The sequence below is a fragment of the Poeciliopsis prolifica genome, unplaced genomic scaffold (assembly GCF_027474105.1).
Source record: "Poeciliopsis prolifica strain line A6 unplaced genomic scaffold, Auburn_PproV2 SCAFFOLD049, whole genome shotgun sequence".
In the NCBI taxonomy this organism is placed as follows: domain Eukaryota; kingdom Metazoa; phylum Chordata; class Actinopteri; order Cyprinodontiformes; family Poeciliidae; genus Poeciliopsis; species Poeciliopsis prolifica.
In genome coordinates, this window is record NW_026562424.1 from 967,501 (window position 1) to 986,382 (window position 18,882).

Consider the following 18,882-nt stretch of genomic DNA (forward strand, 5'->3'; position numbering starts at 1 on the left):
TTGTCATTTGTTTGTAAAACTTTGCAATATTCATAAGATAAAATTTCAAAACAGAATAGCAAACTATGTAATGAGACATTACATCTTTCAGACATCTTTTAGTTATGTAAAACTAAAAGAAAACAATGTTTAGTCGTCTCCTGCATCCTGACAGAAACCAAACATTTCATAGATTTATATTCAGGAGAAAAAATATTTTATTAACCTAGGCATCTGCAGTTTTCTCAGCTCTAATTTAAACCATATTTTACAGAAATCTGATAAGAACAGAGACGTTATGAACGTCTGGCTTCACTGATTTAACTCAGGCCCTGACAGCCAGCTTAGCGGCTAACAGGCCTCTGACTGTCACCAACACAAATACCAGGAGACTCTGATGTTAGACGGTTCATCAAATGCTGTATGAAATAAATAAATAGTCACCAGATGTAACTTTATGTTTCTGGAAGTTTTTAACATCTCCACTCATAATAACCTTAAAAACAACAACGTTTTACTGTTTTACTCAGTAAGTCACATTCCTTTCCTGTCAGGACGCTGGGCGCCGTCCGCGCCGCGTTCCTGCCAGCGCCGCACCACGATGCGACGCGCCCCCCGCGGTGACAGACAGGCCATAATGAAGCTTCAGACGGATCCAGTGCAGTTTGTCTGACGTGATGAACTGTGACAAACAATGTTCCCTCTAATTGTTCATGTGTCTGGGCGTACACACAAGCTTCCTGGGCACACTGAGGACCACTGTGAGCATCATCAGTGTACACGGCGTGGCCACGCACAAGCATCATAAATCTGGGATCATAGAAAGTTGCATGGCTTATTAAAAAAATCAAATTACATCAGCAATTTTCATTCGTTTGCTTTTAATTTAAGTGATTTGCTCAATTAAAATAAAAAGAAAAGAAAACATTGCTGTTCATGAGATGCATGCTATAAGTAAGAGTCCTGCTTCAGCCAGGGTGAGAAATGAGACATTACACCTTTCAGACATAAATGTTTGTTCAGATTAAAACATTCACATTTTGCACAATGAAATGTTTTCTGTAGCTTGTGATGCAGTATAAATTCTTGTAAAATATTTAATTACAGTTTTTTTTTACGTCTGCCCTTCTCACTTCTCCAGTGGTTGTTCACTTAGCCCAGGTTGATGGTCAGTCTGCTTCTTGCTTTATGTTCTTGAATTCAGCATATTGACTGTTAATAGCCTCCATAATCTGTGGGTGGAGGAGAATGGCCTCATACTTCTTTGCCAGTGTACAAATGTCTGCTTATCCATAGTCAAAAATCTGAACTCAACATTTCAGTATCAAATGCAGACCATTCCTTTCATTTGATTTGATTCCATTTGATCTTAGAAGAAGTGCATTTCTTTTTTTTTTACTGTGGCTTGGTGAGTGGATGTCCCACTAGACATGATAAGGTGATGGCTTTCACGTTTCTTAACTCTACCGCTCTATTCTCACCTGCACGGCCATATGACCAAGGCACGTAACCCACGTAGCGAAAGTGAACCGTATCGTATCATTTGGCTGGATTCCTGTCACTCACTGAGTTCGATCGCAAAGTAGTACGGAAAAATTTTTTTATTGGTCCATAGTCAAAACTGATGTCTGAGCTCAATGTCCACTTTATGTTGGACTTTATTTTATGCGCTACATAGATTTTCTTGTGCGCTGAGAATATGTGAGCAGAGCGCAGGCGCAGCTTAGAGGGAACACTGGTGACAAACCCTCTAACATTGTGCTGCATTTAAAAGGCCCATTAGAGCATCGCTGTGATGAAAGCAGAACCAGTCAGCAGAACCGGGCCGGTACCGCATGTCGGCTGCAAGCCGCCTGACAGCAGTAAATGTCAAGGAGACGTTTCGTCATTCCAGCATGTGATTTTTACATGTGTCCACTGAGAACGATTCAGGTGCAGAAAGATGTTTCTCCATTGATCCGTGACAGCAGCGTGTTGGTTCCCGCGCTAACGAGGCTGAATTAATACCACCGTTCAGTTCTCAGCGTTTCTCTCTCAATATGAATGTGACTGCATTTCAGCACAAAACGTCTGAATTCACTCAGAGCAGCAACTGCTTCAACGAGTTGGCCTGAAAAAACTGATCCAAAATCACCATTATCCATTGTTACGATTCATAATCAATTAAAATGCCTTGAGATCAATTTTAAAAATAAAAACCAAACTAAACCCTTTGTCTGCTACCGTCGCCATGGAGACAGTAGCACATGGTGAAGCTAAGCTACATGCTAACATCTGATGGTTTTCTGCATGGTCTTCCTGCTTCTGATTAAATTCAGCCACGTCGTTTAAAACCACAGAACAAGAACACAAAAACTCTCCGATACAATTCCGTTCCAAGCACAGAACAGATCGGATCGGATTTATGTTCTGGTGAAAGAATCAGAATCGGGCCGGTCGGTAAAAAGTTCAGGCGAGAAATCATCAAGGCTGAGCTGCAGATCCTGACTGGAGCTCGTTTATGAAAACAGACATGCAGACATAAGAGCAACCAGAGCGCCGTCTATTTCAGAGAGGGAGCAAAGGAAGCGACTCCTGTCACAGATCATTATCGGCCGTCCATTTACCTAATTATGCAGAAAATAGAAGTCATTCAGAGGATTTAGGAGGAGCGCAGTGACGGTGGATGTGTTCCACCAGAGTACTCTGATTACTCAGTCCGGTCATGAAAACACCGACATGCTTTCATCATCACGCCTGGTTGTGTCAGAGGTCATTCAGCGGGAGATTTCCCACTCCAGGTCAGCAGGAAAGCCACCAGTCCAATCAGGCGATTCTTGGTTCTCACGTGACGTTACATTTTAACTGACGGCCATCTTGGTAGGCAGTTGCTATGACAACAATAAACAAACCGCAAGTAGCTCTGGTATAAAGTCCTTCTAAACAATATAAGTACTAAAGAATACTTCAGTTTTAATCGTCAGTGATATTTACTGCAGTACTTTCTGCAGAACTAGCAGCGATAGCTTAGCTACTGTAGCTTCTCTCTGCTAGCTAGCATGTAGCCTACTGTAGCTTCTATCTGCTAGCTAGCATGTAGCCTACTGTAGCTTCTATCTGCTAGCTAGCATGTAGCCTACTGTAGCTTCTATCTGCTAGCTAGCATGTAGCCTACTGTAGCTTCTACCTGCTAGCTAGCATGTAGCCTACTGTAGCTTCTACCTGCTAGATAGCATGTAGCCTACTGTAGCTCTATCTGCTAGATAGCATGTAGCCTACTGTAGCTTCTATCTGCTAGCTAGCATGTAGCCTACTGTAGCTTCTACCTGCTAGCTAGCTTTTAGCCTACTGTAGCTTCTACCTGCTAGCTAGCATGTAGCCTACTGCAGTTACTCCATGCAGTCCCTCTGCCGGTCGGCAGAACCTCGTGTTTGACACCAAGAGTTCGTACGTCCACTAGGAATCCGTCTGAACTTTGAGTGTCTGGATTTGAGGCTGTGAATCTCCTCCATGCTGGATAAACTCTTCCTGGTCACTAAGCAGTGAACTTTGACCCAGAGGAGGTCAGAGGCAGCTCGTTGGCTCCGTCTCATACGGGTCCATCCCCACTGCTCACATCTCCTGTAGAGAGATTCTCCCATCGTCCTGATGCTTCGCCACCAGATGGCGCCGATCACTTCCTGTTCAGATTTGTGGGAACTTTTGCTTTTCATCAGAATCATTAACTGCAGAAAATGCTTTAAATGTTTTGCTTTGTGTGGATGAATCTGTACAAGATTTTTGCTCTTTAATTTGAATTAATGAAAAATATAAATATGTTTTTGATGATATTCTGATTCAGAGATTTGGTTTTACCAAACACACCTTAGAGTAAAAATACTTTACACAAACATTATTTAACAGCCAGAGAGTTAAACTAATCAAATTAACCAATTAAGAAAAAAACAGCATTTAATTAAAATATTCACCATGTTTTTGGCAGATTTTATATTTGGCTGAAACAAAAAGCTAGCTGTCCTTGGACTATAATGAATTTTAAAGATAAAGCAGAATAATTAAAACAGGTGGAGGCGATATGGTAATGAGAGCGAGCTCAGTGAGTCGAGACAATGAAAATGGAAATGAATTAATTAAAATATTCACTTCAGAAGCAAAAGTAACAAAGCAAAGTCGACTGACTGAATATTTAACCAAATTTATAGAGTGGCAGAAACTTCAGACGCTCAATACGAAGAGTAAAAACGGAAAAGAGAGAAAATGTAAAAATACAGAAAAAATTAAATTAAATAAAAGCTGCTGCTGAAATTACAGAAACAACTTTACTTTTCTATTTTTATCTGCTAAAAAAAATATGAAATAAACATTTCTTAATAAAATAATTAAAACATTTGGATTAAAAAAACTTGCAACCCAAATCCTAAACTTTTTATGTAGATAAACTTTTTCTAGATTTTCATTATTTTACTCACTTTGCTTTATTTCACCAAGTTTATTAAATGCATTTTAGCTAAAACTGCTGGATGTTTTTGGTCCTTTTTGCTGATCATTTCAAGCAAAAATCTGGACAAATATTTTGTGTTGCATTTTATATTTTCCATTTTAAGATTTTAATTGCATCTGAATTAATAAAACGACCTGAAAGCCAAAGTGCATTTGCAAAACTTCAACATTGAGTCGACTCTGGCAGCAGGAAACATCATAAATAAGTGAATGTTTTGTTTTCCGTGGGCTGAAAATATGATAAATGCTTTTTCTGCTCATTAAAATAGCAGAGCAGAAGTGAGTGAGTTTTACAATCAGCTCATTCTGTTTCTGAACGGGAGAAAATGTCACATCACTCATCATATGAGCGCAGCGAACAGGACGCCATCTGCTGCCCAGCCCAAACACGAGGACCGACATTTCTTCTCCGTTTTTTATTTCCTGACTGCCGCTGCTGACCTGCAGGAAGCGCGAGGAGATGAAACCAGAGCGAGTCTGAATAGAACAAAGGGCTCCCCTTCAAAATAAGAGCATGAAGACAAACGTCTAACTGAAGAATTTATAACAACCAATAACCAAAACTGATGAACTTCATTCAGCTCAATGTTTATGAAACACTTGAGAAAATTTGTTTTTAGAACGTATCAAAAAAAATTATTTAGGGAAAAAGCTAAATGCGCTAATCATCTTCAAAGTTTGCAAAAATGCTAAAGTGAAAAACCAAAAATAGATCTGGTATTAGCGCGTTAGCGGATTAGCAGAGGTGTGGCAACTATCGAGCGTCTTGAACTGAATTTCGTTTTGAATATTTTAGATATCCCCCGAATTTCAGCAAACAATTTGAGGTCACACGGCCATGTGGGGAAATTAGTTTTTACATTTTAAGCTTCCTTTTTTTAGAGATTAGCATGGCTGGAACAATTAGCTTAAATAAAGCAGAAGTCTCTTTGTTTTTATAGAACCTCAAAGATATTCAATCGGCTGCAAATATAAAAATCAGAGGAATAAAACAGAAACTTTGCAACATTCAGTTCAGACCTTCCTGCTATCTGATTAAAGTCTTGCTCTCTCTCGCTCTCTGGGTGAATGAAATGTGTTCCTGTAAACAGCTTCTTAGATCTCAGAGGTTCTCCAGACTTCATGATAAAAATACCAACTCTGAGATTTCCTCACAGAGTAGCAACTTCCACACTGAAGAGTGTTGCCAACACAACCCAATGGCCATTAACCAATTGCAAAAAGCTCTGCGCCTTCCTCAGGGCGTTCAATCTGTGACTGACGGATGAACAACCAGCACAACAACTGTAATTATCATCATCGTCTTTGTAAAACATTCATCTTCACCATCATCAGTATAACAGTCATCTCCCTCCATCCCCAGCCGGCCATTATCATAAGCTTAATGCCTCCTGTGCGCACACAGACTTCTGCACGGCAAGGGGAGAGGATGATGGACAGCGCGGCGCAGCCAGAACCAGGACGCTCGCCTGCCTCTGATTGTTACCCCAATGCATAAATTAAAGGATCATATTAATACATATGGATGTGCAGAGCTAACGCCGCCTGCAGCTAATCAGAGCGAATTAAAGGTCTGAACACATTTTACACTCCGTACTCCTCTGGGGGAAACGGACCAACTCAAGCACCGATGCGTGCAGCGTCAACGAGCGGGTGTCAATTATTCATCGGCCGGCTGATTTCTGCCTCCAGGTGGCGCCGTGGCAGGAGGGACGTTTATGCAACGCCTCGTATCTGGGGTCCCTTCTTCTTCACTGAGGATGCAAACCGCTACAGCGAGAGGCGCCGCGTTCTTTACAGCGAGGCGTGACAGTCGGCAGCCAGAAGGAAACAGACGAGATGCAGGGAAGCTGCAGCACAGACTGGCATCAGCATTACGAAAGCAGGAGGAGTTTAAACTCGACTTCCAGCTTCCCGCCAATCAAACAGAGCAGCTCGTTTCAAACATATGAATATTTATCTGGTGATCCTCCGCGTTGTTTCACCTGAGCTGAGGTCAAACCTGAGTCATCAGCGGCGCTGCGCCCTGATTGGATGAGTCCTGATTAGAGGCCTGAAGGTCAGAGGAGAGAGGAAAAACAAGGAGCTCCAGAGGAAGAGGAGAAGAATAAAGAAACACAGTAAACAGGACAGAATGTCAGATTATGACAAGATAAACACTAAAACCCTGAAATACCTAAACCAGCCAATAGATGGAGCAAGTAAGCATCAACTAAACTTTATCCTCTGCTAATCTCGCATGAAGCTGCAGTTTGTAACTTTTATTTGAAAACAAACATGTTTTTGTCATTTATTAAACTGTCTCCATGTTCTACAGTTTAAGACAGAAAATATCGATTTCCTGCTGGAAATGCTCCAAAAACATCCAATCAGAGCCAGGAGGAGGGGCTTAGTGCTGTCAATCACCAAGTTTTCAATAAAAACTTAAACCACCCTGGTCAGAAATCAGGTATCATTTGAGATGTCAATCAGCTGATCCGGGTCGTGAAATGAGACCTTGTTGCCATGGCTACGCATCACAACTGTCAACGTTTCCAGAAATAGAGGAGGAGGGGACAACTGTCCGAATGCAGCAACGACTCAACCAGAAAATGATCTAGAAAGCCTAAAAAAGAAGCAATGACAACAAACAACGAGCACCAATGTTGTAGAGCGGCCCAGTCAAAGTCCAGACCTGAATCCAACTAAGGTGACACTTTAACTGTTGATCTGATCTCACTAAATATTTTACACCGAAAAACAGACGAAGGACTCTGAACCAGATGATCAGATAATCAGAGCTGGAAATTGATTTCACTCCAGTTCCTTCATCATCATCCCCCTCCCCCTCATCATCCCCCCTCCCCCTCATCATCATCACCCTCCCCCTCATCATCATCATCACCCTCATCATCATCATCCCCCTCATCATCATCATCACCCTCATCATCATCATCACCCTCCTCATCATCATCACCCTCCCCCTCATCATCATCATCACCCTCCTCATCATCATCACCCTCCCCCTCCTCATCATCCCCCTCCCCTCCTCCTCATCATCATCCTCATCCCCCTCATCATCATCATCCCCCTCCCCCTCATCATCATCACCCCCCTCATCATCATCCTCATCCCCCTCATCATCATCCCCCTCCCCCTCATCATCCCCCCTCCCCCTCATCATCATCACCCTCCCCCTCATCATCATCATCCCCCTCATCATCATCCCCCTCCCCCTCATCATCCCCCCTCCCCCTCATCATCATCCCCCTCCCCCTCATCATCATCACCCTCCCCCTCATCATCATCCCCCTCCTCATCATCATCCTCATCCCCCTCCTCATCATCACCCTTCCCCTCATCATCATCCCCCTCATCATCATCCTCATCCCCCTCCTCATCATCACCCTCCCCCCTCCCCCTCATCATCATCCCCCTCCCCCTCATCCCCCTCCCCCTCATCATCACCCTCCCCCCTCCCCCTCATCATCACCCCCCCTCCCCCTCATCATCATCATCCCCCTCCCCCTCCTCATCATCACCCTCCCCCCTCATCATCACCCCCCCTCCCCCTCATCATCATCACCCCCCCTCCCCCTCATCATCATCATCCCCCTGCCCCTCATCCCCATCATCATCCCCCTCCTCATCATCATCATCCCCCTCCCCCTCCTCATCATCCCCCTGCCCCTCATCCCCATCATCATCCCCCTCCTCATCATCCTCATCATCTCTCTGCCTCCTGAATCTGCTGCCGTCGATGTGAGGAGATGAAGGCGAGTCGGTTGCTGTGTGAAGCAGATTGCAGATGAGCCTTTTGGTAGCGAGGCGCTAACTTTAATGCGGCCATTACGGCTTCAGAAAGAAAGGGAAGCAGGAGGGACGGTGGCCCAGAGGACACAAAAAGCTCAATCTAACGTCTAATGGGAAAAGGCATCAGCCTCTCTCCATCCCTGTCTGCCTGCCATCATCCATCCCAGGGCCTTTCTGCACTTCAGATGGAAGTGATTTCAGAGAATGTGAGGCGGCCCTGAGTGTCTGCTGCAGGGAGACGAATGGAGACAGAGAGGACAGAAAGATGAGGACGGGAGACATTCAGGGACAGACCGCTGTTCTGTGTCTTCAGGCTTGACTTTTGCTTCCACTGATTTTTCTTTATGCAGTTTGGTGTTAGCTTCTGCAATGTCTTTGTGTTTACAGGTTCAACTCTAACTTCTGTTCAAGGTTTCATTATTTTAGCGGCTCCTCATTAGTTCCTGCTAAGTTTCTACTGTATTTAGTGGTTTAGTGCTAGCTTCCACTAATTTAGCTTGATGTAGCGATGAGAGTTACTGGTGAACCTGATGTTTTAGTTAACTTAACCACTGGCGATAATTACAGCTGATCTCACTTCAAACAAATATTCTCCATTACATCTATGGCAGCCATTTTGAAAAATGTCCACTACAATAGGAAACACAAGGTGGAAAAAATGGCTGTGGTCCAAAATATGGAGGTTATGATTTATTTATTAATTTTCCATGACAACCATTGTGGGCATCTTGGAAAAATGAAAAACTTACGTTTGATTTCATGCAAATGCATGAATCTTTCCCTGACCATTATGGTCGCCATGTACCCTGGGAAAAGGCGCGGCAGGAAACGAAGCGTCGCTGAAATATGGAACGATCAGCTGCAGACTAACTTTGCCTCTCTGCCGGAGGTTTCCCCAGAACCGCTGCAGCTGAGCAGGCCGGCGAGCCTGGACCGGAGGAAAGGTTTTCTCCTCAGGACCCTCTCAGCTCTTTAAGAGAGTCGGCTTCACGTTCAATCGCCTCAGCAGCCTCACCTGAACAACGGCGACTCCGCTAACCTTGGCCATCCATTAGCTGCCTAAGAACAAAAGCCGTTTCCACAGGGAGCCATTAGACGGATATAGCTCTGGGAAGGGAAGCATCCAACACACCAGATGGGCCGCGCTTCATCCGCGCTCCAGGGCTGGTCTGCGGTCTCTCAGAGATCATTACTGAGAAGGAGAAATCAGGCTGGAATCCATCCACCAGCCTAACAAAACTCCAGCTACAACCATGAGCTGCAGCTCCTCTTCCTGCAGATTCACTTCACACACCGACAGCAAAACACGGAGCAAAGAGCAAAAATAAAAGCCTCAACGGTTTCACAGGTTTATGTGTCCAGACTGGATGAAATCCTGCATCTGGGAGATTTAATTTTCAACTCTGACCAAAGATTCTCTCAGGATTTAGGTCTGGACTGTGACCAGAACCAGAACCTCTGCTGTCAAAGTGAGGTATTTGCAGACGGCAGTTATTGAAATATAAAAGTAATAATAATTAGACCACTGAGGGTGGAAGTTTGGTGAATTCATGCCACACTTCTCAGATTTTACAGACTAAGAAAAGCTTCATGTGCAGCTTTGCTCTGCGAGTCTCATATCATCAAACATTAAAGTTTGTGCAGATGAATCCGTGTGAAAGCCGCGGTACGTTTAATGAAATCTGTGCCGTTCCCTAACAGAGCCACCAAGACGCTGCAAAACGCTGGAATTAGAACAATCCATCTCATTTTCTGCTGCGGTGCTGTCAGGAGGAAGGAGATGTTTTCACCCAGAAAGGCTTCGCGGCGCTCCGATCCGAGGCCCTCTCTGAATTTGCATCTATTATGCATAAGTGGAGCTGAGCCTCGTTGCCAGCCTGACCATCAGCGACTAGAGACGATGTGCTGCTGTCTTCACTCTGCATATCAGTGCCATGCCTCTGTGTGTGTGTGTTGTGTGTGTGTGCGTGTGTGTGTGTGAAACATCGTGAAGGATGTGTATGTGCAACAAACGTCATATTTGTATCAACCGAACTCCTGTGTGTTTGCACATGTATGACACATTGTGAGAGTCTAAAGGTTGTGAAGGTCTGTCTCTGGAGGTTGGACCAGGCGCACATGTGCGTGTGTGTGTGTGTGTGTGTGTGTGTGAGAGCTGACAGAGATGAGGTGGAACACCTTGTTAATGTGACAGAGCCGGTGAAGCAGTCGTCCAGGTAAGGGGCCTCAGGTGTCTCTTCGCTCCGCTGCCTGTCAGATGAAAGCAGCAGGATCTCGGCTCCTTCAGCTTCCTGCTGTCCAGTCAGCGAATCTCAGTCTGAGTGGAGCATCTCACAAAGTTTAGCACCTGTGCTGTCGTAGTGTTTATCATCTGACCCGCCAGACTGTCAGGTCACAAAACAAACCACCAGGATTCAGTGTGAGGAACCGGAGAGGTCAGCGGGTCACGATGAAGACGAGGGGCAGAGCATCATCATCATGTCGACCTTCATCCTCTTCAGGAACAGGTTCCAGGGACAAGCCTCTCTGGACTCTCTGGGTTCCTGGTTCTTCTGCTGTTGTTTCCTCAGATGTTGGGTAAACATGACGGCAGCAGTAGCACTAGCTACCCTGATCAGGCAAAGCATTATGACCACAGACTGATGACTGCAGAGTCAGGTGCAGATCTTGTGGGATGTGTGACTGATAGGAGAGCAGGAGGGCGGAGCTACAGAGCTACAGAGATACCCTTCATCAGCACAACTTTATATCCTGCATCATCCTTTAGTTTTGAATCACAAGTTTATTGAAATGTGACACAGAAGCCCTGATCCTGGATCTGGAGTAAAAGCCTGAACCATATGAAGCTACTGAAGCAGATTAAACAAGCGGCAGATAAACAGAGTAAATGTTTGACACCCGGAGCAGAAGGAGAGCCGAGACCAACACAGCTAATGAACACGATGAGCTTTTCATGCTAATGTTGAACTCCTTCGGTCAGCCCCTCGCTGTTTGCCTTAATGAACTTCTCATCCTACATTCCTCTCCTCATAACTCCTAAGGAACATTAAGAACCAGATGATGGTTTTGTCCTCTGCTCAGTGGAGAGTAACGTACTTGGTAGACGTGGTAGGCGTTGGCAGCTCTGCCCTGCAGGAACACGGAGGGGATCCACACGTTGACGAGAGCCCGATGAGCCCTGAGGGACACCAACATTAGCGTCCTCGTTAGCATCATCACAGGCAGTAGCAGCGCAACGTCTGCATCCGGTTAGCAGACAAGCCGAGTTTAGATGTAGATGGTAGATTTGAAGGGACAGGACACAGAGGTTCTGCTAAAAGGTGAGAGGCGGTTTCATTTACCTTAATCCATGTTCAGGGAATCTATAGGTTTCAGAAACTTTTTAATTTTTAAGACCTTTTTAATGCCAGCATGAGTGACATCTAAGACAGAAAGAATATAAATATAGAGGGGATTTGGGTGGATTTTGGTGTCTAACAATCGAGCATTGCAAAAACTGTGAACCTGACTTTGTGACCATAATGGAGGCAAACATAGCTAGCTAGTAAGCAAGGGTATATTAGCTGCTAGTTAGCGGTAGCCTCAACCACCTCGAGTAAGGATACAGTGAATATGTTTCCGTGTGAATCAAAGTTTTACCTGACAGAAAAGTCCTGAACCCCCCACTAAATTAAAATTAAAGAGCCGTCCTTACGTCTCAAAATCCGACAGGCTGGATCATCTGACGTCTGGCTTAAATCTCCTGGGACCTGGAAAAATGAGACACGGATCATCAGAACCTGAGCAAAAATGATCACTAGATGTGAAAATGTTTCTGCCCAGGTTTTATTTGAAGAGAAACTGGAAGAGAAGGGATGTTGGAGACGCACCAACTGGATTTACAGTCTATGAACATTTACAGTTTTTACAATCTTTAGCTTTCTTCCATTAACTTTGTTCTGTTAGCTTTGCCCTGTTAGCTTTGCTTCGTTAGCTATGTTTTGTTAGCTTTGCCCTGTTAGCTTTGTTTCGTTAGCTTTGCCCTCTTAGCTTTGTTTCGTTAGCTTTTCCTTGTTAACTTTGTTTCGTTAGCTTTGCCCTGTTAGCTGACTGGAGCAGAAGCTTCTCTAAAATAAAACCAGATCTTTTGTAAAAATGCCCTTTTGTTCCCGAATCACCAATCGAGCCCACCAGCGCCGTTTGACAGGTGTCAGAAACACACACCTCCATTAATGCTAATGAGAGCCGCCGTGGCGCCGCCGGACTCTTACATCAGTCTGTCCATCAGGGCTGAAAACTCAGTATTTTTAGTCAGCCCAGTTGTTGTGATTATCTGTTTTTCCTTCATCTTCTCTGATCACAGCCACTTTCCTGCAGATTGTTCTGCATGTGCAAGCTAGCCGGCTGTTAGCTACGGTCTCAGGACAAACATGGCCGATCGATCTCCTGCTCCATCATGAGATGAGCCGAGTTATCAAAGTTTGACAAACTCTCAAAAGTCGAAATGGTCTAAATAAGTTCCTTTACATCAGGCCTGAAACGCGACGGTTGGATCAAAGTATCCAAGAGATGAACGATTTCTGCTCAGAATGGGATGGAAACTTAAAATTAAATTAAGTTTCCTTCCCTTTCTGTCTTTCCTTTGAAGGCTTCTTGGCGCCTCAACGAGAAGATCTGAACCACTTTCTAGCCCAACGCTCGTAAACAGCAGACGCCCCCTGAGGGCGAGCCGAGGAAGCACAGAGCAGCGGACGGCGCGCGGTCCAGCAGAGCCGGCTGAGGCTGAGGGATAAGAGGCGGCGTTCAGCCTGAGGCGGCGGCAGATCGCTGTGGCGGTCAGCGCATCCAGACTTTCTGTTTTCTGTTCTGTGAACAAAGCTGAAGGGACTGAGACAAAGTTGTTTACTTGAAATGACAATATTGGTTTTCTTCTTCATATGAGATGACAGAATAAAAACAGCTTTTATTTTCCTGCATCAGCAGAAATTCAGGTGCAACAGGTGTGTAAAATGAATACATGAATCGTTTTGAGTTTCTCACCTGGAAGAATTTAGCATTAGCATCCTCTAATTACCATGATAATCTAGCACTTTAGTATTAGCAGAACTAATGCTTATGTTTAGCGCTTCAGCATTAGCTTCAGCTAATTACCATGTGCATGTAGCATTTAGCAATAGCCTATGCTGCACATGTCGGTGAAGCGCTTTAGCATCAGCAGAGCTAATATTTCTGATGAGTGCTCTAGCTTTCAGTTTGTGAATCTCAGGAAGCCGTTATAATAACTTCTAGAGGAGAAGCTTCCCATAAATCTGGAGGGTTTTCCCCATGCGAGTTGATCTGCTTTATAATGACTAAACCTTCTGATGCTTCATGAGGCATCAGGCAGGCGCTGCAGCCACTCACCGGCCCTCTGAGGTCGATCAGCTCCTGCCTCATCTGGACGATCAGGTGGTCCTTGGCCATGAGCGAGCGGTACAGGCGCTCGTTAAACTCGATCAGCTCGCCGTGCATCTCTGCCACCTGCAGCACACACAGCACACAACTTTCATTTTGAAAGATCGCGACGTTCCTGCCGATCACAGAACGAACGGTCCGGGCCAGCCGAGCCGGGTCGGACGGCCCAAAGGTGTGACCACACTGTGTGTGTGTGTGTGTGTGTCTGTGTGTGTGTGACTCTTTGTCTGTGTGTGACTCTTTGTCTGTGTGTGTGTGACTCTTTATCTGTGTGTGTGTGTCTCTTTGTGTGTGTGTGTGTCTCTGTCTGTGTGTGTGTCTGTGTGCGTGCATGTGTGTGTGTGTACATGTGTGTGTGTGCATGTGTGTCTGTGTGTGTGTGTGCATGTGTCTGTGTGTGTGTGTACATGTGTGTGTGTGTCTGTGTGTGTGTGTGTGACTGTGTGTGTGTGTGAGTGTGACTGTGTGTGTGTGCATGTGTGTGTGTGTGTGCGTGTGTGTGTGTGCATGTGTGTGTGTGCATGTGTGTGTGTGTGTGTGTGTGTGTGCATGTGTGTGTGTGCATGTGTGTGTCTGTGTGTGTGTGTGTGTGTGTGTGTGTGCATGTGTGTGTGTGTGTGTGTGTCTGTGTGTGTGTGTGTGCATGTGTGTGTGTGTGTGTGAGTGTGTGTGTGTGTGTGTGTGTGTGTGACTGTGTGTGTGTGTGTGCATGTGTGTGTGTGTGTGAGTGTGTGTGTGTGTGCATGTGTGTGTGTGTGTGTGAGTGTGTGTGTGTGTGTGTGAGTGTGTGTGTGTGTGTGTGTGTGTGTGTGTGACTCTGCGCTGTGTGGAGAACACCTGCTGTCAGCACCGTTTCCACGGAGACTTGTCACCGACTGACAGCTGACCCGGGTCGTAACCAACAGCAACAGCCACCCAGTTGCCCTGACCTCCGTTTGGAGCCGCCTGACGGGTCGGCTGGTTGTTCTGAGAATGTGGAACATCAGATTCTGATTTTATGTGAAATCACAAAACTGAAATTTTTATTTTCAACCCTCTGATTTGTTTCCACCAGTTTTGCACATTTGCTGAAGCTCAGGTTTTCATTTGGATCCAGGCTTGGACTTTGACTAGGCCTGTCTAACCTGCTTTGATCTAACCTTTATATTGAGTGAGTCAAAATCATCAGCTCCAAAGAACAAGGTAAAAAAATGAAATTTTTACAAACTAAAATAAAAAATGTTTTGTTGTTTTGAATCAATTCATCAATATTTTGTCTTCCGAGCGATAAAAACAGGATGTGGGTTAATCTTTGCTTTAAGTCGTTTCCTGTGCTCAGTTTTAATACACCATCTAAAAACTGAGGTGGATTTTTGAGATAATGAACAGATGGTTAGTTACCATGGACGCTTAGAGAAGACGTCACTTTGTGTTCATCAAACATCGCAGTTTTGTTCTAATTTACTTTTGAATTGTGGACAAATTCAAAAGTAAAACAAGCAGCTCAGGGTCTATAGACGGCCCCCGACCCCCTCTTTGAACACCCCCGGTCCAAAGCATCCCATAGTAACTCCTGGAGGCAGATTGTTGCCCAAGATTTTATTCAGGTAAACCAGAGTAAAAGGGAACTGAACACAAATCCATGCCACACTTTTCAGATTTTTATGTGGACTTCATACACCCATATCCCAGTTCGCTCAGACTGGGACTGTGATGCTCCCAGTTTGCTTAGACTGGGACTGTGATGCTCCCAGTTTGCTCAGACTGGGACTGTGATGCTCCCAGTTTGCTCAGACTGGGACTGTGATGCTCCCAGTTTGCTCAGACTGGGACTGTGATGCTCCCAGTTTGCTCAGACTGGGACTGTGATGCTCCCAGTTTGCTCAGACTGGGTGAATCAGGGTAAACTGGTTTCCAGTGGGTGAAACTGAAACTGGGTCGCTGCCTGTGCCAGGAGCCAGACTCTGTCAAAGCATGACGCCCTCTAGAGGTGACTCAGCGAAGCGCCGTGAACAAAATAAAAATCACAGTTGCCATGGCAACAACATCACAAAAGGAGCAGCTGTACAGCAGATTCGTTCTGCTTCTGGAGGAAGACAAATCTGGGCTTTGTTTGGGCTGGAGATCAGAACCGGAGGAACGGATCAGAAACGACGTGATGTCACGTGGTGATGACCCGCAGAAACCAGCAGCAGCACGTCTGAAACCCAGAGCCTGCAGCAGGTGCTGCAGCAGGTGCTGCAGCAGGTGCTGCAGCAGGTGCTGCAGCAGGTGCTGCAGCGTCACAGATAACAAACGTCCCGCTTATTTCAGAAATGAAACGTTGACCTTTCAGGCCTCAGAGCGAACAGACGGATCTGTGAGGCGGCGGCGGCTTCAGGCAGAATAATCTCAATGTTTCACTGCAAACTGTTTCGCAACCGGCTGATCGTCACAATAATCTGGATTTATTTCAACCGTTCGCTACCAGAATATTTTCCCAAAAATCTGCATGAGACACATTTCTGCTAATGCGCTAATACCTTGTTGTTAGCTTAGCGCTTCAGCTAACATCAAAAACCGTTAGCTTACCCTAGATCAATTTCTCCTGATAAATTATAGATTGATAATTTACCTCCCTGTTCTGAAACAAAAGGTGAACTGTGGAAGAATGTTTTCATTTATTTTCTGAATAAAAGACATTTTGCTACTTCCTGTTCATTGCAGCCATAATGTTAGTAACTGGTGGAATCAGTGCCACCTGGCTGCAGATGGAAACACCAGATTCAAACATTTCAACGTTACCTCAAAATGTTTAAACGTTACCTCAAAATTCATTATATGGAAATATAAATTTCATATCATTGTGCAACATGAAAAGGACGGGAAGTGGAGGGTGTGGCATGTGTGATTTTAACTGCATGACTTATTTAACGCTGAGTCGCGGTTTCTCTACATTAGTGGAATATTGAAAACGTTTTCTAATGGAGACGCAGCAACAGGACGAACCAGGAGTCTGACTGAACAGAACCTGTTCTGCACCACGGAGGGAAAAGCAGGAGGCTTTGAGGCATCAGAACTGGGCTCAGCTGGGACCGTTTGGACTCAGCTGATCCTCTGTCATGCCATGTTTTATTTAAACAGTAAAACCCAAAGACATAAAAGTGTCTGAGAAACAGAAACGTTACAAATCTGAGGCTCAGATGGAGCTGCAAAGCTCACAGTAATCTCAGAACATAAAACATGGAGCCACCTCGGCCGGAAACAATGACGCCAAACCTGTGTGTGTGTGTCTGGGTGTGTGTGTGTGTCTGGGTGTGTGTGTGTGTCTGGGTGTGTGTGTGTGTGTGTGTGTGTCGGGGTGTGTGTGTGTGTGTGTGTGTGTGTGTCTGGGTGTGTGTGTGTCTGGGTGTGTGTGTGTGTGTGTGTCTGGTGTGTGTGTGTGTGTGTGTCGGGGGTGTGTGTGTGTGTGTGTGTGTGTGTGTGTGTGTGTGTGTGTGTGTGTGTGTGTGTGTGTGTGTGTGTGTGTGTAAATGTTTGAGGACACTACGCGACGCTTCCTGTCAGGACAGCAGGACGTGTTTCACCTTTATTTATTCAGCTGCTGCTAAACTCAGGTAGCAAATTACAGGAGAGCAAATGAATTTGAGGCGTGAAGGAAACCAATTAAAGGTGAGAGGAGGCTGATGTGACGGCAGCGTCACGCCGCGCTTGTTCAATTTGACCGACTGAGCGACTCACGCTCTGATTCGATTCAGCAGCAAGGGCGTCTTCTTCGCGCCGTCTCCTGATCGTTTAGTCATGTCTGGGTCTCAGCGTCTGGCTGACCCTTTCCTGGACAAAGCCACGTAAAGAAGGGATCCAAAGTGAGGTGATTTATGGGTGTACCAGAAACACACACACATAAAGGTTCCCACTGGAACTTTAGTTTGAGAAAAAAACAGAAGAAAAGTTTTTACTAAAATTAGTTGGTGTTTTTAAAGTGGAACCATGTGGAACCATGTGCCGTGATTTAAAAACATAAAACAGACAAACAGACTCAACATAAAACAGTCAGCTACAGTAAAACCAGGATTCATGTTTTTAACCTCTTCTAATCTTTGCTTCTTTCTTCTAATAATGTGAGGAGGAAAGGAAGGCAGAGATAAACGAACCGTCTGTTCCTGCTAATGTTAGAGCTGTTCTGACACCCCCCACACACACACACACACACACACACACACACACACACACACAGGTTTAGCACCACACTGAGATATTAAATTAAACCAACAGCTTAATTGATCATTTTGCAGTTATTCAATTATTGTTCAAGCAACGTTTTTAATTAGCTTTTAAACCAACCGTGGTTCACGGCTCCTACCAGGAAGTCATGAAGACATTTAAATTAAACTCATTCCTTAGTTTATTTTTATTGCATTAAAACAATTTAACAAATTATTAAAAGGTTAAGGTCTTCATCTGATTCGGTTGCAGGGCTGAACTTTGGTGCTTTAAACGCCAAACTGGAGGGAAACGAACGGCAAGCAGCACGGCGGCCATCTTGCATTTGGACTTCATGGTTCGTCTCACTTCACCCGTTTTCAGGAAACGCCTCTAAAGTCATCCGACCTTTAAAGGATCTGCTTCCCAGCAGAACCAGTGGAACCAGTTGCAGGAACTGGGGGCTGTTAGGTTTCCACCAGAAACACTGATGGGTTAAAAACATGAAGCTTCACGATGCTAAAGGAAGCGTTCAGATGAAACGGATCACATGATTTATGAATTATTTTACTTTCAGAGCATCAGATTCACCAGCTGGTAGTTTTGTAGTTACTACAGTCTGCAGATGTTTGGTTTGTGCTCTTCATGTTGCTTATTGTTGATTAATAAGTTGTTGGAAAAAGAAAATCTCTGATTACTGGGGAGGATCTGACCCACATTCCCTCTTCTATCCAGCAGCAGGAAACTTTCCCAGTATGAGAACATCTAATGAAAACCGCCCAGAGCCGGTTCTGCTGAGGGCTTTTACTTTGGAGAATCCCACCGTTAAACTGTTGGATCTGAATCACTTCGTCAATAGCTGTAAATAATCTAATTTAGAACAATATGGTTTATTATTTGGTCACCAGAAAACTTCACGTTTCCACCAGCATAACAGGTAAGAGTTGGCCCGGGGGCGGGGCTAATGACCGGCCCGGGGGCGGGGCTAATGACCGGCCCGGGGGCGGGGCTAATGACCGGCCCGGGGGCGGGGCTAAT

The 18,882-nt window shown here is 45.0% G+C and overlaps 1 protein-coding gene across 1 annotated transcript in view; it reads right to left on the reverse strand.

Annotated features, from left to right (window-relative positions):
- The window catches only part of snx29 (sorting nexin 29), a 98,269-nt gene that overhangs the window by 19,458 nt on the left and 59,929 nt on the right, over positions 1-18,882 (reverse strand). Inside the window, 4 exon segments of the mRNA XM_055058084.1 lie at positions 11,347-11,428; positions 11,945-11,963; positions 11,966-11,999; positions 13,633-13,749. Of these exon segments, the coding sequence (XP_054914059.1) occupies positions 11,347-11,428; positions 11,945-11,963; positions 11,966-11,999; positions 13,633-13,749 (252 nt within the window).